This window comes from Brachyhypopomus gauderio, chromosome 4, assembly GCF_052324685.1.
Source record: "Brachyhypopomus gauderio isolate BG-103 chromosome 4, BGAUD_0.2, whole genome shotgun sequence".
NCBI classification, from domain to species: Eukaryota; Metazoa; Chordata; class Actinopteri; order Gymnotiformes; family Hypopomidae; genus Brachyhypopomus; species Brachyhypopomus gauderio.
In genome coordinates, this window is record NC_135214.1 from 33568139 (window position 1) to 33593504 (window position 25366).

At 45.8% G+C, this 25366-nt stretch overlaps 1 protein-coding gene across 3 annotated transcripts; it reads right to left on the reverse strand.

Moving 5' to 3' along the window:
• Positions 1 to 1470: 1470 nt before the first annotated feature.
• phf19 (PHD finger protein 19) lies at positions 1471 to 24615 on the reverse strand. 3 transcript variants are annotated; one of them, XM_077004124.1, is made up of 16 exons: positions 24575 to 24615; positions 24402 to 24451; positions 22473 to 22667; positions 22052 to 22133; positions 21692 to 21787; positions 19284 to 19378; positions 18807 to 18955; positions 18040 to 18135; positions 17469 to 17537; positions 16095 to 16215; positions 14749 to 14816; positions 14417 to 14566; positions 11281 to 11347; positions 10452 to 10537; positions 8065 to 8160; positions 1471 to 4610 (listed from the first exon to the last, which is right to left on the reverse strand). In XM_077004124.1, the coding sequence occupies exons 3-16, from the start codon at positions 22647 to 22649 to the stop codon at positions 4268 to 4270; spliced, it is 1695 nt and encodes a 564-aa protein (XP_076860239.1). In that variant the 5' UTR covers positions 22650 to 22667; positions 24402 to 24451; positions 24575 to 24615; the 3' UTR covers positions 1471 to 4267. The 3 variants fall into 3 exon arrangements, with proteins under 3 accessions (XP_076860239.1, XP_076860237.1, XP_076860238.1); XM_077004122.1 differs by lacking the exons at positions 24402 to 24451; positions 24575 to 24615 and adding an exon at positions 23977 to 24141; XM_077004123.1 differs by lacking the exons at positions 24402 to 24451; positions 24575 to 24615 and adding an exon at positions 23572 to 23717.
• Positions 24616 to 25366: the final 751 nt, after the last annotated feature.

Sequence of the window (25366 nt, forward strand, 5' to 3'; positions counted from 1 at the left end):
AGATACGTCATCATCTAATTATGAGAAAGTTATTGTGCCACCGTTAAACAGGACACAACATGTGAGCCCATAGCGGACAGTCCTGGTCTACGTCCAAGAACAAGTGACAGATTGTTTTACTGGGTGCCCAGTTCGGTCCAACGTGCCGAATTCTCGAGCTGGTGAGAATGCACAAACATGCACCGAACGAGCATCTTAAACGTCGTTGAATAAATAATACAAAGTGCCAAAAAAGTCCCCAATAACTGAACGTCGCCACTACGCATAAAGTTATTAAAATTAAGGACTCAAATAACTTTAGCTGTGTCAAATAGTTTTTAAGCAGCATAACTAACCAGACAGAATATCTGACTTAAAAAACTGCCGCAGAGCCAAAGCATTATAAATATCGTGTTTCAAGTAGGCCAAAGCCAAAATACACCAGTATGACCACCACCGAGCCTACGAGCAGAAACATCCCGCTGTCGGAAACGACCACAGTTAGAGTGGATACGTCAGGCTTGTAAAACTTGGAGTCAACTCCTGCACAGCTCCAGTTCACACGAACAAGCGACTTTAAAATAGCCGCTCCCTTCCTGAAGGGCCAGGGTGCACTTACCAATCTGAGCCTCATCCAGTCCCGCGAGGGCGCAGAGGGGGGCGGTGTTCACCTGTCCCACCCGTGAGGGCGCAGAGGGGGCGGTGTTCACCTGTCCCACCTGGAACTGGCTGACACTGTGCAAGAAGATACCGTGCTTCGCATAATCAGTGCGTGCCTATAGATGAGGAACAGCTCCTTGGTTTAGATACAGTGCAAACTAAACTAAGCAGACCTGCTGTAAGGACATGGCGGTAATGCAGGTTGGGTCACTCAGGAAAGCAGGCATGCCAGTTGTCATCGAACACCTTCATTAGATTACCGGATTAGTTGGGAGAACACGGCCTGTTCGTCTGTTATGAGAGGAATTGAGGTTTAGTTGGATTAGTCGTTCATTAATTTATATTTATTTTCTTACGATCAGTCATTCATTGTTTGAAACACAAACTGTAAACAGACAAGCAATTTGATAGCATTCAAATTTGAGCTCCCTATGACAGAAACTTCGACAGGTTAAGAACCCTGACAGACGCTCATGCTAAAGGCCCTGTTTCTAGCTCCTACGTTAAGACTTATTTTGCACTAAATTGCATTAGCAACTATCATAGATCGTTATTTTTAATCTAGGTTTAACTGCGTATGGGAAACTGGCCACAAAAAGAAATTGCACGTTCATATTGACGCCAGCTTTAGTCAGTACCGACACACGATCGTGTGACTCTACCGCCCTCTAGTGACTCGCTACATTATTACAAAAAATGCTGGTGGTGAGGAACATTCATCATGTTCAAACTGTTTACATTAGAAGAGAAAAGAGCTTTTATGTTTCATGCATGCACATCACAGTTACACACTAGGCGGAAGAAGAAGAAAAGAATCCTTTTAAAATTCTGACAAAATGCTTTTTATTGTTCAAAACACTGAATTGAATGTTTTGTGAATGACACGGATAATTATATATAGCAAAACCTATGTTAACACATGTCTAACAAATATATGATGAATATTGGGGGTAAAAAACTAAACTAAAAGGTCCTTATGTACAGCTCTAAGCATGTTACATCACAACACTGTGGCAGGTGCATTCACAGGAACACTACGCAGACCTCTGGGCGTATTTGCTTGAAGCACCATCAGATTGTAGAGGGCGTAGCTCATATTCCAAATTCTCAGCTTGCAGTGCTGAGGGTTCAATTATGGTCACAGTTCTGTTCCAACGGGGAGGCAGGAAGCTGCCTTGGCAATGCAACGTAAGCCAGTTGATCTACTGACCCAAGACGACTGCAGGAAAGGCACCTGTGCAAAGCTTCAGGAGCTGCTGGTAGATGTTTACGTAGTTACACGTGTGCTGGTGGATGTTTACGTAGTTGCACGTGTGCTGGTGGATGTTTACGTAGTTACACGTGTGCTGGTGGATGTTTACGTAGTTACACAGGTGCTGGTGGATGTTTACGTAGTTACACGTGTGCTGGTAGATGTTTACGTAGTTACACAGGTGCTGGTGGATGTTTACGTAGTTACACGTGTGCTGGTGGATGTTTACGTAGTTACACAGGTGCTGGCTTGGCCCCTTCAACTACAATGTTACTATTTTCAGTTCTGATTTGTATTTCGCTTTCACTCAGATTTATGATTTTGCATGTTGTTCTGAATATACAGACTTTAATGCATAAATGTTTGCAGCCAGGGAAGTATTTCAATAAAACTAATAAGATGCACAAAATAAGTGCTTTGTATAAAACCTATTTCAATCAATTATAAAATATATGACAAATTAATTAACTAATAATAGCTTGCATAGCTGAGAAAACATGTTAATAGTGCAATACAATAATGGGGGCTAAACGTTTCTCCAATTATATACATGTAAATAATAAAGTATATATTTTTTCTTTTTAACACTGTAAAAACTAATAATGTCCAATAAACGCACAAGTCTATGACACTCCAGAGATTAAGCTTCAAACGAAATAAAATTTTCCAGTCAACTGAAACTTGGGCAGACAAGTGACTCAATTAACCCAGTTAGATCTCAAGTACGCAGCTGAACAAATCGTGAAACAAATAATCTTTGGAAATGACAATGTTGCAGAACGTTTAGAGAAACGCCACAAGCACACGAGAAAAGTGCCTGGACGTGTTTGCGAGGGCACGTTTCGTGAATGGACATGTTCACTAATCCACTCTGTCTTCCAGCACACAGACGGAAGACTGTGGCCCTGAAGGGAAGCAGCTCCGCTCCGTTCTGGGTTTTGTCTGTTTTGAAAGGCCCGGTTCACTGCAGCTGCATTAGGGGGGTTCAGGTACAGAGCCGGAGCCCCTCAGGACCGGGGAGCTGCTGTAGATGTATGTCAGTGGCAGCTCTGCCCACCCCACCCTCCTGTCTCGTACCTGCCCAGCCAGGGTGGAGTGCGTTCAGCTGAGAGACTGGCGTACAAACCCTTGCAATATATTTTGCTCTGCTTTGGTTATGTACTTAGCTAGAAACACAAACTATAACTGCAAGGGGGAAAAGTGCAGACTAAAACCATTTTAAAAACCCCTGGCACACCCACAGGTTCTGTTCTGACACAGGGCAGAAGGGGAAATCTCGGGCGGGGCAAAAGTACAATCTTGTACAAAACACACCTGTGCAGATTGTTAGAGGGGAGCACATGGGTTTTTAACACAACACACATTCCGCAAATTGCTTTTTATAATGTAGGCTTAAAAGATCTGTATCATTCAGTTACCCACATTGCAGGTCCTTACATGGTCAAATATATTGAACTTAAGGGCTGGTATTTTTTCAAATAGGTATAATTGCATTATATATAACATATATATTTCCTCTTGTTTTAAAAATAAAATATTGTAGATTAGCTTCCGGTACTTTAACAGGGTTTGTGTAGCCGTTTGGAGTGGTGGGGTGGTTATACTGCAGGCTGTATACCTTCACGCTATACATGAGAACATACAACGTCCTGCAGGTTGAAGCACCATTTAGGCTGTGTAGGCTGAACATTCATCTGTACTGATGCTTCCTCAATAAAACCTTTACCAAAAAAGTACACAGTATTTTACATCATATTCACCTTAAACAGACCTACAACTGAAACACCTGAAACTAGTCTAAAAAGAAAAGATGTGAAACTAAAAAGAAAAGATGTGAAAATACATTTAAAAAAAGGACAACCTGGAACGTTAAACCAGAGAACTTAATTCTGTGCTGTTCAGTGTCCTGTCAACAAGACACAGTGACAGTGAATTAAAAACACTTCAGTACCCAGTATAGGGTAAACGTGGACTCTAAGTGTTCTCCCATAGAACTCTAAGGTCACGTAGGAAAACCAGAACTCAGAAACTCTGGACCTTAGAGGTGTGACTTAAGAAAAAGTAATAAAAGGAAGAGACACTCTGTGTGCAGTGACACTCTAAACCAGCGTCTCGCTCCCACTCCTGAAATCTCACACTAGACATTCACAAAAGCATTTCCGACCAACTCATGTCTCACATCGCTCTGCTATCCAAAGACCATCTTAATGTGAGGAAACTTGGGTCTACGTCAGCACGACCGTTCCGGCCTACCTGCTACACCCAAGCAGCCGGATCCGAGATTTGTGAGTCCGGTGGGGTGAACCAGGACTGGGAAGGGAGAACGCCCGTCTGGAGACCTGGAGCCTCTTCCTCCACCCTCCTCTGCTACACCCCTCAGTACGGCGTGGTGCCCTCCCACTCCACCAAATACTGCACCTTGCCCTCTGGTGTGACCCGGCGGGCCAACACCTGGTACTTCTCGCCGCAGGTGAGCCGTCCGGCCGCCCCAAAGTAGCTGCTGATGGATGATTTAAGGTGCGAGAGGGAGGAGTCATCCTCGCTGAGGCTCTCCAACGTGTGGCTGTCGATGGCACTGCCCACCCTACCCGTGGCTTCCTCGCCGGCCATGCCCACCACGCCGGCCACGCCCACTTCACTCTCCGTCGCCTCCCGCTTGCTGGCCAGCGCGCTGTAATTGGACGACGGGAGCTTCCTCTTCCGGCTGCCGATGTTCTTCCTGCAAGGTTGGAGGAGCAGCAGGTCAGGGGTGAATTATAAACATCTTAATCAGGTGCTGCAATGACAGGACATGACATTTTCCTATCATCCTTATCACTGTTGTACTACCATTTCCTGCCACTAGATGTAGCTGTAGTTCACCGAAATGTTTTGTCTCTAGGTTGTCTTGGCTCTGGGGTTTTTTCCCCCTGTTATTTAAAGGTCACCCTGATTCAGATGGACTTCCTGTTTTTTATTTTCTTCTTTATTAAATGTTTGTGGGACTTTCCACATGTGCATGGAACCTTAGCCTGAGCTGTTCAGCAGAGGGGGGCGGGGCATGCGGTGGCCGGGGTGTGTAGTGGGTGGAGCGTGTGTGTTTGCGTGCGGTGGGGGTTAGTACATGTTTCCATGCTGTCTGCTTACACTCATTACAGGTATAATCCAAAAACAACTGACCATTCGTACACGTACACGTACACGCACACACACACACACACACACACACACACACACACACACACACACACACACACACACACACACACACACACACACACACGACTAGTGTCTCACAGCAGGCTGAATTGATCACAGCGACGCTGCATTAGGAAATGAGGAGGAAGGAGAAAACGGAACCAATTATGGACCACATGACTGTGGAGGTTCAGGGATTAGATGCCCAGGATAAATCACCACACTGGAAAGAGGAGATGAAATCCCACACCAAATGTCAAGAATGTCCTGGAAAAGCAGATTGTATAGCTCTGACTGGAAATAAAACACAAACACACGTACACACACACATTAATATTAACACATTATTGCGCCATGTTATCAGGAACTCAACCCAAAGTCAACTTGAGACCACAGCAGACATCATCAAGCGCGGCATTCACCAAGGCCATGCTGTGTTTCTGCTGCTGGTGGCCTGCGCTGGCCTGAAGCCCTGAGATCATCACCAAGAGTGTCCACACAAACCAGCTGAGGGGAGCTACAAGTCCCCTGGAATCCCACAGGCAAATGGGGACCACAAAGAGACCACAAGACAAGCAGCTACAGCCAAATCCAGAGAGTCCTGAGAAGTAAGCTGAACTGGAAGACCAAGGTCTGAACCATCAACACCTCCGCAATAAGATAAGATAAGATAAGATAATCCTTTATTAATCCCTCAGCGGGGAAATTTGCATTGTTACAGCAGCAGAGAATAGTGTCAGGAAATACAGAGAAATAAATAAAGAGTATAAATATACCAAAAAAGATACCAGACACACCGCTGGCGTGAGACGCTGGCCAAAGGAGGAGATAGCAGCCACTGATGACACGACAAGGAAACTCCTCACGAGTCACGACGCACACTGAGGGTTTCATCCCAAATCCAGCACTGAGACTGCACACTAAGCAGGAACACTGTGCACTAAGGGGGACACGAGGGCTAGTGAGCATCAGAGCTACCATCCAAGGTGAAGCATCCAGGAAGGGGTGAAGTGAGTACCTCAGACAGCAGAAACCCAAGGAGGATGGGGATGAGAAGGGCCAAGAACTACCTACAGCGTGTAAATAATGGTAGTGGCAGATTTGGAGAAATCCTACCAAGGAAAAGGCTGGATTAAGAAACAGCACAGATGCACTAATCATGCAGAAGCTCTAAATACATGATCGATATGAGGCTGGGATGTACCAGACCAGGCAGCATCCCATATGCAGGATATACACAGATGCCCTTGAGATAATCCACCCTCCACCCCACTAGTCTCAGTCTAGTCACAGCTAACACCCTCCACCCCACCAGTCTCAGTCTAGCCACAGCTAACACCCTCCACCCCACCAGTCTCAGTCTAGTCACAGCTAACACCCTCCACCCCACCAGTCTCAGTCTAGTCACAGTCAACACCCTCCACCCCACCAGTCTCAGTCTAGTCACAGCTAACACCCTCCACCCCACCAGTCTCAGTCTAGTCACAGCTAACACCCTCCACCCCACCAGTCTCAGTCTAGCCACAGCTAACACCCTCCACCCCACCAGTCTCAGTCTAGTCACAGTCAACACCCTCCACCCCACCAGTCTCAGTCTAGTCACAGCTAACACCCTCCACCCCACCAGTCTCAGTCCAGACACAGCTAACACCCTCCACCCCACCAGTCTCAGTCTAGTCACAGTCAACACCCTCCACCCCACCAGTCTCAGTCTAGTCACAGTCAACACCCTCCACCCCACCAGTCTCAGTCTAGTCACAGTCAACACCCTCCACCCCACCAGTCTCAGTCTAGTCACAGCTAACACCCTCCACCCCACCAGTCTCAGTCCAGACACAGCTAACACCCTCCACCCCACCAGTCTCAGTCTAGTCACAGCTAACACCCTCCACCCCACCAGTCTCAGTCTAGTCACAGCTAACACCCTCCACCCCACCAGTCTCAGTCTAGTCACAGTCAACACCCTCCACCCCACCTGCTGCTTGACCACTGGGCTGAGGGGCAGGTGGAGCAGACAGGAGCTGGTCTGAGACCAGCAAGACACAAGCTGAAGAGTCTGAGTCAAAGCTGAACGACGCCCTAAACACACGTTTCAGTCAGCAGCGATGACTCAGACGCACTGACAGGCAGACGTATCGCAAGAAAAAAAAAACAAAAAATAAAAATACAAAATGTATGACTCAAGTCAGAAGCACCCCCCCCCCAAAAAATAAAATAAATAATTATCTTCTGAACTTTTTGGTCTTGTGGTCAGGGTACCTTGAACACTGACGGTGATTCACTGGACTGCCACGGTGGCTCAATGACCGGAGAGAAGCTCCCCGCTGAAGTGATACCACACTCATCCCACCAACCCATCACACCAATACAAGAAAGTCGGAGAGATTCTGCCACCAGAATGTGGACCGGGAATGTGGACGTGTTGTCACTGTCTCACTCACATCAGCAGACGGTTCACTGGGCCAAGCGTGGACAGACTGGACGGACGGTCATGGATGAAGCCTCTTGCATTCTCCCAGAGAACCATAGGTTAGGTTGACTTCCCACGTCACAATTAGCAAATTAAAATTTAGATACTAAAATATGAAGTTTTTGTGTGAGCTTTGAGGGAGTTATGGAGGAAACTGGAACAAATTCTTAATATTAATAATGTGTTATTATTATCAGTGCAGTGAAAACGGACATGTGTATTAGGCCATTCATCAGCCATTAACCAGCGAGGTTATACAGAGATAAAAGCACCGTGATGTACCTGTATGACTGAAGGACTGTTTGTGAGAAGAACTGTATTGATGCAGAAACAGGCCTTGTGTGTGAGAAAGGTTGTGTGTGTGTGTGTGTGTGTGTGTGTGTGTGTGTGTGTGTGTGTGTGTGTGTGTGAGAGAGAGAGAGAGCTGTATCCATGAGGGTGTGTGTGTGCGTGAAAGAGGCCATGTTTGTGTAAGAGGCTGGGTGTATGTGTATGGAAGTGTGAGAGGCCGTGTGTGTGTGTGTACCTGAAGTCATATGAAACGCTGGTGGTAGCCGAGCCTGAAGTGCTGGTGGCGTCTGTGGAGTCCTGATCCAGACTCAGCGTCCGCCCCGAGCTGCTGCTACATGGCAGACAGACAAAAATAGAAACAGGAAAGAAGGAAAGACAGAAGGAAAAATATAGAGTGGCAAAAAAAGTTTGACTGTTAGTTTGGTACTTATATCAGAATCATACATTTCTATAAAACACCACTCATACTGGCCCAATCTAGTCTGCATATAAACAAAGACAAATCAACAATACCCAAAGAACACCACCCATCCCCATCCTCACCCCACCCATCCTCACAACAGTACAACATGGCCCGTTATAACACCTCATGGCTCGTTATAACGCCTCATGGCCCATTATAACACCTCATGGCCCATTATAACACCCCATGGCCACTCGTTTCGGTTGTTTCACAGAACTTTTTGGGATTGAAAGCTTTTCACTTTCCGCACATCACAGATTCAGGACTCCACACAACAAGGCAGTTTTTGATTGGCCCAAGTCTACTTTGAGTGCCTTTCTTGTTCTCAACTAACACTCCCAGATTCCATTTCTTGGATGTGAAGGCTCCACTGTGAACCAATTGTCCCAGCGGTGTTTACCGGCTGCTTATTATACCCGCCTGCTCGGGAGACGATAACCTTTACCGAGAAGTGTAATTAAATCACTTCACCGCCACCTTAATAAAAATTATACTCTGTCATAGGAGGGGATCAGGAGGCTGAGAACCTTTTCTAAAGGGAAACATGCAAACGAAAGTGATTGTTCGTAAGCCAATAAATGGACGTTTAATTCAATTCAAAAGGCGATGGTGAAAGGTTAAGCACACCACACGCTGACGGAGAGACAGGCGGACGTGCGAGACTGCAGCCATGTAATTATTAATTATTATTTTCATGATTAGAAAGTGCCAAGAGAGGCAGTCTTCCCATTCTTAGCATTTCTGGGTCAATTAGCATTCCGGATAGCAAATCTGTAATAAATCTGTGTGTATACCTACTGCAGTACACAGCATTTAGTCACCTAAACACACACACGCACACATACACACACCCACACACACATATGCACGCACACGTTTTTGTGGGGCAGGTGCTGTTCCGAGGGTGGCCATGACCCCATTCACTGAAGTTTTCAGAACTGAAAGGACAATTCTAAACACATAAAACATTCACCTTCATTTCACACAGCTGTGGCCAAAATAAAAGTGAATCCGGTGGACATTGTGTATTCATCATGTTTGTGCAGAATGGGCTGCTAACTTCATACTGGTCAACTGAGCTGTGTTAATTAATTGTAATTGGAATTTGCTGATTATCTGTTCTGGGATCATGTTGGTTATCTGTACTGGGACTGCGCTAGTTAACTGTGGTGGTAGTTAACTGCTATGCTGGTTAACTGTGCAATGTTTATGTTTACTGTGCTGTGTTTATGCTTTTTAATTTCTGGGTTAATTTGCCATTAATTTATAATGGTTAACTGTGCTAGGTTTATAATGGTTAATTGTTTCTGGTTTTAATGGTTAATTGTGTGGGTTTTGTGCTGGTTAATCGTGTGGGTTTGTTATGGTTAATCGTGTGGGTTTGTAAGGGTTAATGGTGTGGGTTTTGTGCTGGTTAATCATCTGGGTGTGTAATGGTTATTTGTGTGGCTTTGTAATGGTTAATCGTGTGGGTTTTGTGCTGGTTAATGGTGTGGGTTTTGTGCTGGTTAATGGTGTGGGTTTGTAATGGTTAATCGTGTGGGTTTTGTGCTGGTTAATCGTGTGGGTTTTGTGCTGGTTACTCGTGTGGGTTTTGTGCTGGTTAATGGTGTGGGTTTGTAATGGTTAATGGTGTGGGTTTTGTAATAGGTAATCTAATGGAGTTCTTGCTGGTTAATTGTTCTGGGTTTGTAATGGTTAATGGTGTGGGTTTTGTGTTGGGTAATTGTTCTGGGTTTGTAATGGTTAATGGTGTGGGTTTTGTGCTGATTAATGGTGTGGGTTTGTAAGGGTTAATGGTGTGGGTTTTGTGCTGGTTAATGGTGTGAGTTTTTGTGCTGGTTAATGGTGTGGGTTTGTAATGGTTAATGGTGTGGGTTTTGTCTTGGGTAATTGTTCTGGGTTTGTAATGGTTAATCGTGTGGGTTTGTAAGGGTTAATGGTGGTTAATGGTGTGGGTTTTGTGCTGGTTAATGGTGTGGATTTGTAATGGTTAATGGTGTGGGTTTTGTGGTGGTTAATGGTGTGGGTTTGTAATGGTTAATGGTGTGGGTTTTGTGTTGGGTAATTGTGTGTTTAAGATTGATAATTGTGCTGCACATGTTCCTCCCAGGTGTGTGCGGTGACCCGTGCGAGACGTTCTGATTCCTCCCCCTCACCTCTTCAAACTCTGCAGCTCGTCGAGCGTGAAGTCAAAGATGTTAGCCATGTGGTGGTTGGAGCTCCAGCTGGACGTCAACTCGTTCTGCAGGGAAGGTTAAGAGAAAAAGCGTTCAAACGACAACACGACATCCATTAGCCGCTGTGAGTCGCTGACGCTCAGGTGTAATTACCTCTGCTCTTGCTTACAATGGGTTATGGGTCTCACTGCTATTACCACAATGGCTGTTACTGCAAGTCCAATGTGTTCAGTGTGTTCAGTGAAGCATTTGCTTTCAGACCACTTGCAGCTACGTGCTGGGGGGGGGGCGTCAGGGGGGAGGGGGCTGATAATGCGAAAACTTGTGGATCAGACCTCTGTGAGGGATGCATCAGGTAAATGCTTCATAAACACAATGTAATCCTTTTAAGAATAGGCAGAGAAAGAGAGAAAGAGAGAGAGAACGCAAGGTCTGTGTGGAGATCATGAGAGCAGAAAATAGGACCAAGCTGGTGTGGAGGATCACTAGCGTGTGAGCGGGTGTGAGGGGGCAGCTTGTGGAGAAGCAAACTATACATGAGTGATGTTTATAAAGACAAAACTCTCAGATAAATTGAGAGGAGAGGAGAGGGGATGGGAGGAGAGGAGTGGGAACAACAGAAAAGGGGGGAGGAGAGAATGAGACAGATTTCTGGAGTGTCAGAAGAACCAGGGAGTAGATGGGGTCAGTGCATCCGATTTCCGCTTTGGCAGTTCAGTCCAGATGGAAAGGCGCAGGCCAGTTTGTGCCCAGACTTCCAGAAGGTTAGACAGGTTTGGGACAAGCAGCAGGCTGCCTGTGAGCTTACGTTGGGAATAGCGTCCTCCAGAACCCACTTAGACCTCTTCTTCCTCCTCTTCTCCACAGGACCGCAGCTGCCACACACACGCAACGAAACAAACGGTTTCACTTCATCGCCGACGGTCAACACGATGACAGATAAATACAGTAGCTAGTAATTACTGCTGTCAGATTCTAGTGCTCTCTTATGAAACACTATTGGCTAAATAAACCCTGACCACACCTTGAGTTAAAGTACTATCTCTCTGTATTACTACCGTATCTGGAATTACCCCAAAAAAATACATAATCATGTACCAGAAAGAGAGCAACAGTGGAATTACAAACCAGGCAGTTATCTTGGTGTTACGGCATGCAGGCTAGCATACTGAGTCAAATCAAGAAAGGTGTCAGAATTTAAATCATATTCATAACAACAGATGGTTTTTTTTCCACAGCAAAGTTTTTGTTTGTGGAGAGATGAACCGTTGGGTGTTGGTGGAGATCGGAGTACTGCTGTCAGGGGTATCCGACACAACCACCTCCCCTCACAGCAGTTTAATCCCAATCAACACTTCAAAGTATCGCTAACAAGTGAAGCAAGTTTAAAATCTTTCCCGATAGAGACGGAACATCAGTGCGGAGCGTGCGGCCCGGCGTGCGGATCGCGTGTGTGGAACGCGTGTGCGGCGCTGTCTCCGCGAGGCAGTTGGGTAAACATCACCCCCATCACTCTCACTCTCTACAGATCTCTGGGGGGAGTAGCAACACGCACCCATGCATGTTTATCATAGTTAAAGGGTCGCATTTTCAACTTCAGTGAGGGGTTATTTTTGGAGGCAAGGTTATCTGTGGGTAACAGGAGTGGGGCGGTACATAGCGGCGTTTGGAGGTACATATAGGGTGTTTTTCTCTCTCGTTCTTTGTAGATGTAGCTTCATTTAATGAGCTGTACCCAGCAGTCCTCTGCTCTAGAGTGCTCAGGCTTCGACTACACCTGACTCTCAGAAATGACGATGTACGACAGCTCTGTCTTTAAAGGGAGTCTTGCCTCCCCCACCAGCAGATACTAAACAGACAACAAAGAAGCAATTTTTATCCTTGGAAGAAAACTCTGCTAGAAAGTACACAACGGTGAAGTAACACAGTATGAATTAATGCCTTGGCTGAATCACATGCACTTCTTAAAGCAAACTCACGTGCCAATGAGCATTCTGCCAGGCTGTAGCCCGGTCACACAATGTGCTCTGCAAACCCAGTGATGTAGGGTCTATGTACACCCTGATCCCAGTGATGTAGGGTCTATGTACATCCAGAGCCCAGTGATGTAGTGTCTATGTACACCCAGAGCCCAGTGATGTAGGGTCTATGTACACCCAGAGCCCAGTGATGTAGGGTCTATGTACATCCAGAGCCCAGTGATGTAGGGTCTATGTACACCCAGAGCCCAGTGATGTAGGGTCTATGTACACAAAGAGCCCAGTGATGTAGGGTCTATGTACACCCTGAGCCCAGTGATGTAGGGTCTATGTACACCCAGAGCCCAGTGATGTAGGGTCTATGTACACCCTGAGCCCAGTGATGTAGGGTCTATGTACATCCAGAGCCCAGTGATGTAGGGTCTATGTACACCCAGAGCCCAGTGATGTAGGGTCTATGTACACAAAGAGCCCAGTGATGTAGGGTCTATGTACACAAAGAGCCCAGTCATGTAGGGTCTATGTACACCCAGAGCCCAGTGATGTAGGGTCTATGTACACCCTGAGCCCAGTGATGTAGGGTCTATGTACACAAAGAGCCCAGTGATGTAGGGTCTATGTACACCCAGAGCCCAGTGATGTAGGGTCTATGTACACCCTGAGCCCAGTGATGTAGGGTCTATGTACACCCAGAGCCCAATGATGTAGGGTCTATGTACACCCAGAGCCCAGTGATGTAGGGTCTATGTACCAGAGGTGGGACCAAGTCAGTGTTTTGCAAGTCTCAAGTAAGCCCAAGTCTTTATCCTCAAGTCCCGAGTCAAGTCTCAAGCAAAGACAGTCAACTCAAGTCAAGTCTCGAGTCAAGACCGGCAACCGTCAAGTCAAGTCCCAAGTCTGAAACTTGGAATTTCAAGTCCTTTCGAGTCTTTTTTTTTTTTTTTTACCAATGTTGCAGGTATATTTTAAATGTAAATAATAGACATGTGTTCTTTTTAAAATCTGTATTCTCCTCAAATCTTGATTAAATATGTGCAACTGAAAACACGAAGTATAAAAAAAAAATTTTAATTACACCTCTTTATTGCACAGTTCAATTTTTTAAACTTAGCTGCAAAAATATTCATACTTTAAACTACATTTTTCCAGAAATAAATATTCTGTGAAAAAGTCATAAATAGAACTCCATGTTCAAATAAAAAGCGCTGATATTTTCACAGTACAATACAAAGAACTATAACGGCATTTCCCCTCTCTTCTCTTATCTGGTTTCTTAGAGAACATGTGTGTCCATGTGTGAGTGACACAAGACAAACAAATACAAGAACTGAACAATTAACAGGAATCTGCAACTTTAGACATTTCAGTAAACTATTCGGCATTGCATTTGCAAAAGACCAAACTGGCCAAAAGTCTGTATGTCATTTGTGCACGATGAGGCCGTAGAATGATGTCCCCATAGCTGAAAACTCGCTCCACTTTTGTCAATATATTTTTTTCTCGACGTAGATGTCTTCAAAATCACAATCCATGCTGAGATAGAACTGGATATTATGATGGTGACAGAGAGAGGCTCTCTTACCTGAGTTCAGATACAGAACCCAGGGTTGCCAACCCTCATGCATTGAGCGTGAGACACACGAATTTGACCGTCTTCACACGCTCTCACGCCACAAATCCGATTTCTCACGCCGAAAAAAATCTAGTAGACATTTAATGTAACAACTAATGCTTAGCAGCGTCCTTGGGCACCCCCATGCAGTTAGAATGGTACATTCGACTATGACATTCATAGTCGACTAGGGGGTATAGTCGACTATAGTCGAATCAGTGACTATTGCAGGTCACCCCTACTATGTACACCCTGAGCCCAGTGATGCAGTGTGGACTGTAAACCTGTGGCTCAGTGATGCAGTGAACTCTGTAAAGTCTGTAAACCTGTAGTGCAGTGCAGGGCATTCTCACCCATTTCGTCCACCCCCTCTCTTACAGCTCCGATGACCCTCGTTTTTTGGGGTCTTCTCCGGGAACAGTTTTGACGGGGGATTCGGGGGAACTCGCGTCCGTAGCCGAAAGATGCATTTCCTCTTTTTAATCTCCTTTCCACATAAAAACCTAAAGAATAAAATTAAAAATCTCTCCCGTGTTTTGCCATTTTTCTTGATGGAACTGGTTAAGTTACCCAAGACTTTAAAAGCTGTCCTTTTGTCCTTTAGACCCGTATTAACTTCCCAGAGACACTAATACGGTTTAAGCAGGCGATCACCGCGGGAACAAGAGGAGGAAATGTGTCTTACTTGCTTTTGTAGTTGTTAAGGGCATCGAGGATGAGCTGACCTCTCTCCGATGAAGGGGTGTTGGCAAGCTGTTGAGGTAGAAATGAAAGAAATCAGGTGAGAGAGTCCACAGTCCTGTAGTGCGGAGAGTCTTTACAGCTGGACACCTTGAGCCATCCCAGGATGAAGACAAACGAGTGTCTCCAGACTGGGGTCAGATTTGCTGGGACTCTCCAACAGTTGAGTGGTGCTAATAGCAGCATTCTGTAATATTGCACACGAAACCAATATGGCAATAAACGGCAGAGAAGTCTGAGCTGGGGGGATTTGTATGTTTTTAAAGATGTGGTAATGGGGCAAGTGCTATCAGGCTATGACGTGTTTGGGGGCGGGGCCTGTTCTCTGGTTCTGTAAGTGCTATCAGGCTATGACGTGTTTGGGGGCGGGGCCTGTTCTCTGGTTCTGTAAGTGCTATCAGGCTATGAAGTGTTTGGGGGCGGGGCCTGTGCTCTGGTTCTGTAAGTGCCATCAGGCTGTATGACGTGTTTGGGGGCGGGGCCTGTGCTCTGGTTCTGTAAGTGCTATTAGTCTGTATGATGTGTTTGGGGGCGGGGCCTGTGCTCTGGTTCTGTAAGTGCTATCAGGCTGTATGACGTGTTTGGGGCGGGGCCTGTGCTCTGGTTCTGTATGTGCCATCAGGCTATGACGTGTTTGGAGGGGGGGCTGGGCTCTGGTTCTGTAAGTGCTATCAGGCTGTATGACGTGTTTGGGGGCGGGGCCTGTGCTCTGGTTCTGTATGTGCCATCAGGCTATGACGTGTTTGGGGCGGGGCCTGTGCTCTGGTTCTGTATGTGCCATCAGGCTATGACGTGTTTGGAGGGGGGGCTGGGCTCTGTTTCTGTAAGTGCTATCAGGCTGTATGACGTGTTTGGGGCTGGGCCTGTGCTCTGGTTCTGTAAGTGCTATCAGGCTGTATGACGTGTTTGGGGCGGGGCCTGTGCTCTGGTTCTGTAAGTGCTATCAGGCTGTATTATGATGTGTTTGGGGCGGGGCCTGTGCTCTGGTTCTGTAAGTGCTATCAGGCTGTATGACGTGTTTGGGGCGGGGCCTGTGCTCTGGTTCTGTAAGTGCTATCAGGCTGTATGACGTGTTTGGGGCGGGGCCTGTGCTCTGGTTCTGTAAGTGCTATCAGGCTGTATGACGTGTTTGGGGCGGGGCCTGTGCTCTGGTTCTGTAAGTGCTATCAGGCTGTATGACGTGTTTGGGGCGGGGCCTGTGCTCTGGTTCTGTAAGTGCTATCAGGCTGTATGACGTGTTTGGGGCGGGGCCTGTGCTCTGGTTCTGTAAGTGCTCTCAGGCTGTATGACCTTTCCCAGCTGAAAATGTTCCCAGTTGCTGCTGATGAAATTCAGGATCTCCTCCAGCTCAAAGTACTTCTTCTTGCTCTGCACTCCCAGGTTATAGAGGGCAAGATGGACCACATCCACCCTGCCAATCAGAGATAACAGTCAACTAAAATCAAGTCTGGTAGGGCAGCACGCTCACGTGTGTTAGCAGCCACACGCCATTTAAAGCTAGTCTGGGTAAGCGCGCAACGTTTACAGAGTCGTAATTTTCTGGGGAGCTCACACAAAATCTACATAATCGGTTATATCCTGCACGTAATCCACAACAGAATGCCACTCCAACCAAGAGATTAAGAGCATTTACACGCTGAGACCTTCCTGGCAGCATAAAACCCAAATCAGGGATTCTGAACTTCAAGGGCCCAAAGAAACACCATTAAGGCCATGCAAACGTCACTGTATGTATGAGGGGTTTTGTTCTTAAATATGTAAGTGTGGCAGACAAATAATAATAAATAGGCCCTATGACCCAAAGTTGCATTTTAAGGTCTTAAAATCTGTAAAAATGAATGGAACCGATTCGTGATTAGAATTACTAACACACGTGCTGTTCAGGCCGTCTGGAGGAGCACCTGCAAGACACCTGCAAGACACTCGTCTGCTCTGGTGCGCTACACCAGTGCGCTACTAATCGGTTCCTGTCAGTCAGGAACTACCGACACCCCGCTACAACCTTTTCACAGTCGATAGGAATTGCAGGCGGATACTTCACCTTCGCCAGGTTTTCTCTTGTAATCACTGCGTATTTAAACAGAAGTTCTCCTTTCTGTTTTACTTATGAAGAATTCCTGTTAATCTAAAATCCCCTACATGAAAAAAGCCCATTTTTAACAAGATATGAGATTAAACTCTGCACCAAGTTGGCGCTGGTATCAGATTCCTGTTACCAACAGAGCGGACACCGACAAACCCAAAACCAGACTTTTGGGTCCAGATCCGCAGTGTGGGGGTCCTAACTGCACTGGTACCAGAGCGCTAACGTGGGCAGGTTGGTGTGGTTGGTCTGCATGGCCCAACAGTAAATGCCCCTCACATGGCCCAACAGTAAATGCCCCTCACATGGCCCAACAGTAAATGCCCCTCACATGGCCCAACAGTAAATGCCCCTCACATGGCCCAACAGCGTCGACATCTGAGTGCACATTTGAAGTTTGACCACTGGCACAGAAAGGTGCGATTTCACGGACAGACGTTTCTGGAACATGACGTCCTGGGTTCTTTGAAAAGAGCCGGATTCTGTAGACATCTCCAGTGGCCCATCATGCACGTCAGTCACATCTCTGACCACCTAATTCTCCCGGGGATGTGTGTGTGTGTGTGTGTGTGTGCTCTTACCAGCGCAGGGCCAGCCGTTTGATGTACTCCACTCCCTTATTGCACACTGCACAAATGAACAAGTAAAACCTGCCCAGATAAAAGGAGGAACAGACAGCTAATGAAGGGGGTGGAATTGAAGTGCCTGTCCTCTGTGCTGAGTTAACAGACACGCTCACTTCAGTACAACCATTACGGCCTCTTCCAGCTTCCTAATCTACTCCATTTCTTTTGAATGCACTGCTACGCTGAACGTGTTGTCACAGTCGAGTAGCCACTGGATGCTGTTAACAGATCTTTTCAATATGCCCACTGTTATATTAGCTCTTTTTTTAACCGTGTTCTCTATCAGACATCCTCCAAAAACGCAAGCCAGGCGTTAAATGGCGTGCTTAACTTTAGAGCACTATTTAGAGCACTATTACAACTTACTTCCCTGCGGTTTACTATAAGGATTAGGGACTACACTGTAAGTGTTAGGGACAACATTCATGTTTCCAGAGAGCACGGTGAAACTCTAACCATCTTCTTCCACAGTGTGCCACCATGCAGTGAAATAACGGAGCTGCAGGTAATGTGGGTCAGTGCTCACCTGTCACCAAACATCATGGACTCCTGCAGGCACTGCGTGCAAGCTTCATGAAACCACTGTTCACAGCGGAAACACTGCAGCATTTTCAGGTACCATCTGAGAGAGATGGAATCACAAGATGACTCACTGCACCGTGCCCTTATCAGATAGACAGCACAAAGAACCACCCAACTCGCCAATTAAAGCGCTGCAAGAGATCAAGCAATAGCAATCCAAAGCACATGGCAGAATGAGCAAATAAAGTGCGGGGTGGGGGTGGGGGGCCGGGCGTTGAGGGCTATTGTGTGCGGGAACGCAGGGTCAGCCTGCTCTGGGGAGTCTGGCACGCCCGGTCAGCTCGCGGAGGGAGGGGAGCCAACGATGGCCTGGCCGTTAGTGGCAGCGGGGGGTGTATTTCTGGAACCTGCGCTCTAGTGTATTATGATTGAAGGAGAACAGAGGACACTAAAATGAGAGAGCGAGAGAGTGGAAGAGAGAACGAGAGGGAATAAACAGAAAAGAGTGGGAGAAAATGAGACGGAGATAGACTGGTACAGGAAACGACACAGAAAAGGGGTGTGAGGGACCAAGAACGGAAGAAAGGAATGGAGAGATGGAGAGAGAGAGAAAGAGAGATGGAGAGAAAGCGAGGGAAAGAGAGGGGGAGAGAGGGAGGGAGAGAGAGAGAGAGAGAGGGAGAGGTAGAGAGAGAGGGCGAGAGAGAGAGAGAGAGAGAGAGAGAGAGAGAGAGAGAGGGGTGAAGCCAGAGAAGTCAGGAGGACGCTCACTCTCCAGGCCCCCCACAGTAACAGTAACACTGCTGCTGGTTGGTGCGGTGCAGCGAGTCCCACTCCAGCTCGGCGCCGTCGTAGGTCAGCACCTGCTTCATGGCCTGCAGCGCCTTGGCGATCGGGCCCTTCTTCAGAGCGCCCCCTTTCTGCCAGACCAAGAAAACACACGTCAGCGAGCCTGAGCCCCAGAGCTCCGTCTGCCTGGCTCGGCCGTACGAGAGGCCAGACTTCACCAGCCGTCTCCACAACACCGCGACGTCCCGCCTGCCCCTGGCCACCACGGAACCATTATTTTTACGCCCGGAAAACACTTGGTCAGGATGCCCATGACACAAAAGGAGAAATGCTGTCAAGTGTCTGAAAGCTCAGCAGCACAGCGCCACCTTCTGGGAGACGTATGCGGCGCACCGTGCCATCCTGGTCACTAAGGAAACGAGACGCAGGGACTGTGAGGGGTGGAGGGGGGGCACTCACTCTCACGGCTAGGGCGAAAATGCACCTACGGCAGAACCATGGAGACAGGTCACCTGAGCCGTCGACAGGTGGCACATGGCACAGCTGATGGTAGCCTGATGGAAGCCGTACACACACACACACACACACACACACACACACACACACACACACACACACACACACACACAGAGAGAGAGACAGGTGTCTGAGAAGTGGCTCATCTCAGCGGCAATCAGAGCTGTAATTATGAGCAGAGCAGGAGGCTGATTTAATCCCTCCAAATACAGAGGGTGCTAGTGAGCAGTGCGCCCCTGGTGGTCATTACAAGCATGGCAGCGACTCATGTGTGCTCTGCTTACTGGAGGGATCTTCCCCACACTGATATTAGCTCTGGTCTATCCCAGTTTGCAGCTCATAACACATGAGCAAAAGAAACTGTAGCTACTGAGCTCTTCCTCATGTCCCTGTCATTACAGAAAGGCACCCAGTGAATTAAAGAGTTTGATGGTGTCTAGTGTGCCCGGCACAGCTGTGAAGCAGAGTGTGTTCGCTGCTTAGCCTTGAACGTGGGAAAACAAAGACATTTCACCCTGTGAAGGGGCCAAGGATCTTACCTATTCCACATTACCTATTCCACATTACCTATTCCACACTTACCTATTGCACACTTACCTATTCCACATTACCTATTCCACACTTACCTATTCCACATTACCTATTCCACACTTACCTATTGCACACTTACCTATTCCACATTACCTATTCCACACTTACCTATTCCACATTACCTATTCCACACTTACCTATTGCACACTTACCTATTCCACATTACCTATTCCACACTTACCTATTCCACATTACCTATTCCACACTTACCTATTGCACACTTACCTATTGCACACTTACCTATTCCACATTACCTATTCCACATTACCTATTCAACACTTACCTATTGCACACTTACCTATTCCACATTACCTATTCCACACTTACCTATTCCACATTACCTATTGCACACTTACCTATTCCACATTACCTATTCAACACTTACCTATTCCACACTTACCTATTCCACATTACCTATTCCACATTACCTATTCAACACTTACCTATTGCACACTTACCTATTCCACATTACCTATTCCACACTTACCTATTCCACATTACCTATTGCACACTTACCTATTCCACATTACCTATTCCACATTACCTATTCAACACTTACCTATTCCACATTACCTATTCCACACTTACCTATTCCACATTACCTATTCCACATTACCTATTCCACACTTACCTATTCAACACTTACCTATTGCACACTTACCTATTCCACATTACCTATTCCACACTTACCTATTCCACATTACCTATTGCACACTTACCTATTCCACATTACCTATTCCACATTACCTATTCAACACTTACCTATTCCACATTACCTATTCCACATTACATATTCCACATTACATATTCAACACTTACCTATTCCACATTACCTATTCCACATTACATATTCAACACTTACCTATTCAACACTTACCTATTCCACATTACCTATTCCACACTTACCTATTCCACATTACCTATTCCACATTACCTATTCCACACTTACCTATTCAACACTTACCTATTCCACATTACATATTCCACATTACCTATTCAACACTTACCTATTCCACATTACCTATTCCACACTTACCTATTCCACATTACCTATTCCACATTACCTATTCCACACTTACCTATTCAACACTTACCTATTGCACACTTACCTATTCCACATTACCTATTCCACACTTACCTATTCCACATTACCTATTGCACACTTACCTATTCCACATTACCTATTCCACATTACCTATTCAACACTTACCTATTCCACATTACCTATTGCACATTACATATTCCACATTACATATTCAACACTTACCTATTCCACATTACCTATTCCACATTACATATTCAACACTTACCTATTCAACACTTACCTATTCCACATTACCTATTCCACACTTACCTATTCCACATTACCTATTCCACACTTACCTATTCAACACTTACCTATTCCACATTACCTATTCAACACTTACCTATTCCACATTACCTATTCAACACTTACCTATTCCACATTACCTATTCCACACTTACCTATTCCACATTACCTATTCAACACTTACCTATTCCACATTACCTATTCAACACTACCTATTCAACACTACCTATTCCACATTACCTATTCAACACTTACCTATTCCACACTTACCTATTCCACACTTACCTATTCAACACTTACCTATTCCACATTACCTATTCCACATTACCTATTCAACACTTACCTATTCAACACTTACCTATTCCACATTACCTATTCAACACTTACCTATTCCACATTACCTATTCCACATTACCTATTCAACACTTACCTATTCCACACTTTCCGCAGATTAGGATTTTATTATCAGACACCACGGTCATCTCAGAACACACGGAGCATTTGGGTTCTTCTCCCGGGACGCCAGCTGAGTTCCATCACACACACACACACACACACACACACACACACACAAATGAAGCACAGCAACAGAATCACCCACACACAGATCATCAGAGCTACATTAACGGATACAGATTGCAGTTCAGTAGCACTAGAACTGGTGTGTCTGCGTCTGCAGTGAGATGACTGAGACGTTGAGTTAGTGACTGAGCCGTACAGCTGAAGTGTTTTCAGTGCTGTGTTGGGCCCAGGGGTGAGGAGCGGTAGTTGAACCGCACACGCTGCCTACCGTGTTGAATGTCTTTCCAAAGCACCCAAAACTTGGAGTTGTCTTCGAATGTGACAAAACAGCTTTGCTTCGAAGAGCTCATCTGCAGGGCGGAGATGAAAAGTGTCACAAGTGTCACATCGCGAACAATTCACATCGGTGAATTAGGGATTCATTAATAACTAATGAATTGCTGTCTAACGCACATGTTGTACGGTGTATATTGTTGTTTGCGATGTTACGTGCAGTTCTGTGTGAGGGCACGATTTCTCATGCGACTACACGACACTGTTCATGAATAACGCATCTGATCAACCAGCTTCAACCCCTGATCTGACATGCCTGATGCTAACACAGGTCTTCACAAGCATCTCAGATCAGCCCCCCCCCCCCCCCCCCCCCATGGGTGTGTACCCCAACTTTCCCAGTGATATCAACTCACTCTTTGGATCTTGCCCAGATAGTAAAGGCCATCGGACCAGCGGCAGAGGACGTACTGCCCCACGGTCAGCTTGCTCTCCACATCCACACTCTTGTCCTGTTTGGGCAGTAAGTGCTTGTCTTCCAGCTTCTGCGGTCCCACAGACAGGTAGCTCACCTGGTACGCCCCCTCCAACATCCTTGCCACCTACACTTCCTGAGGACAGAGGGCCAGATACTGAAGTTATAATCCCAGCTCACAAGACCAGCAACTGGACTGTATGCAGAAGAGCCACTTCACATTCCAGATTGTTTCATAAACTCTTTACACTGCATTTTAAAAGCGTCTACATCCATCTTCTCAGATGTACCACGAGTTACTCTGGTCATGAATACCATAAGTCTAAATGTCTAATCACTCGATTTATTGAACTGTAACCGGCTATTTATTTTGTAGCACTATATGCGAATTAAGATACTTTCTGGGATATTTCGCCACAAACGGTCCACTCTGGCAGTTGGACTGAGTTTGCATGTAAAGTACAAACAGAGAGAAAGTATCTCTAGTGTCAGCTCCACCGCTGTGAGTATTAGGGACTGTTGCATGACTCAAAATGCAACAGTCATGAGTGATACCAAGAACAGTAAATAACGGTTTCGAGCAGAGGTCAATCTTTTACACACCCTTTGGACGACACATGCCGGAGAGATACGGCACTACGTAAAATCATAAATGTTTTTACATTTCCAAAGACATGGAATATGAATATCTATCGCAAAACGTTCAGCCATGCTAAGCTAGTGGAAAAAGCAGACTTGTCTTCTTGAGATGAGATGCCCCTCCTCCGTAAGGGCGAACCCACGGAGGGCAGTGAGCTGCTACAACAGCCTGCACGACGTGATGCTCGTTTTCCAACCAGCGCGCATGTTGGGAGTTCATAAAACGCGACTAAATGCAAACTGTTCCGTTTACTGTCTTGCTTGTTGGCTATTGCAGCTTCGTTGAACTCTCTCTGTAATACCTTAGCTAGCGACTAAACTATTGCAAAAGCAATAAAAATATCAAGTTGCACATTACGTTACTGTCTGTTTCCAGCAGACCGTTTACGTTAGGTACGTACCTGTGGCTCCAAGTTATCACATTAGTCAGATAACAAGTTTTCCTCCCTCTTTCAAGTTAGGACAGCAGTTATTCTGCGTGTGCCTGAGACTAACCCTTATCTGGAGACTAGGGGAGCTGCTGCGTTTAACACGCCAGTTCAAACCCCTGCGCTGCTGCCAAAGCGGGACAGCGCGTGGCCAACTTTTTAGCGCGAGCCCAGTTGTTCCCGGGATCTCGGGTCCAGTTAGACGGGAACCTGCAGAACCAGGACCTTTCGCATCGTCGGTAATTAAGAAAACAGAGCTAAACCCGACTGCTTTAACACATGCACCAACAGTTCAGCAGTTTAAATTTGGTCGCGGGCTGAATTGAGTCACAGTTAGCTCGCTAGCTACTGGAGTTTAACGTTTTCTTTTTTGATTACCGCTTTTGATTCTTCTCCAGTCCTGGAGATAAACGCGTGCAAAATGTCGATGCTCCACTCGCCGTGTGCGATATTCCATTCGCAGAGTAAAGTTTCTGGGTCAGAAGAAGTGCAGCGCCTGAGTTGTGCCTGTGCAAGTCGCCATTTTTCACCTTTTCCCGCGAATCATTTACGTTTCGCTTATGTAATTAACACAGTCCATCAACATCGCGCAGGAAGTGCAGCCAAACTCACATGTGCTCTCAAATGCGCCTTTGGAAGCGATGGGAGGAAGATTATTCACAAGAATAATGTTAAAGATTAACACTATATATATATTAAAGAATTATGTTTAAAAAAATTATATTCTGACCATTAAGTAGTGAAGTGATTGTCCAGAAAGCAAAACACGGTGCAGAAATATAAGGATATTTATAGTTTCTTGCCTTTATCTCTTTTAGTCAGTGATCCAAGTGTCACTCCCGTCTTCCCTGAGCTGTCATGGCAGCATCACAGACATCAATAGGTCAGCACATCCGCCACTTATTTTAACAACAGAAACCACACGCCATGCAAAACTACGGAACGAAATTTACACAGGTGTTTCACTTAGACTTACTGAGCACCGAACCTAAAGCCGCCTTTCCTGTACCGTGAGAATGGGTCATGCAGTCAGGGGCCGTGAAGCGGGGGCACGTTTATAGGCACTTTTAATCGTTATCATATCTAGGATACTCAACAAAGTCAGACCCCAAGCCAAAGGGTGCATTGCATGTATAATTCAAACTTGTAACCATGTTGCCACAATAGATTAACAATAAATTCAATGGTTTTGTTTGTATAAATTGTACTAAATTTGTGGGTCGCCACGTGGCGTCGGTGTCGCGCGCCCAAGACCCTGCAGTGAGTCACATCTCTGCGCTAAACTCGTTTTCTCTTTCTTATGCTCCGACTGCAGCAGCACGTCGTGCTTAGTTTGTGGTTATTAAAGGAAGCGGTTCGTTAGGAATGCACTTGCAGATCAGTAAATGTTATACATACATTTTCAGCTACGTTTATGTCATTATTGGCCAAGCAAGCAAACCGTTCATTAAGTACTGCCTAATAGATGACCCGTGATTCATCTGAAACATGTAAAAAAGAGGACTCAAAATGTTCTGAAAAATATTGACATTTATTTATTTTTAAAAAGGATACATATATTAATTGTAATAAAAAAACAATTAAATATAGTTTACACCTTTATGGAAGGTGTCAAATCTGAACGTTGAATCAGAAAAAGGAGCATAATAAATGGTTTACAATTTAGTTATGTTCAGTAAATTCAGAATGAAAGGATATATATATATATATATATATATATATATATATATATATATATATATATATATATATATATATATATATATAT

Excerpts from the sequence above, each read along its gene's own strand:
- phf19 (XM_077004124.1), bottom strand. The coding sequence starts at position 22,649 with ATGTTGGAGGGGGCGTACCAGGTGAGCTACCTGTCTGTGGGACCGCAG. Across the intron at positions 11,348-14,416 it reads AGAGGGGGTGGACGAAATGG|CTGCGGTCCTGTGGAGAAGA; the intron begins GTGAGAATGCCC and ends TGTGTGTGGCAG. Across the intron at positions 10,538-11,280 it reads TGGAGGACGCTATTCCCAAC|AACGAGTTGACGTCCAGCTG; the intron begins GTAAGCTCACAG and ends CCTTCCCTGCAG.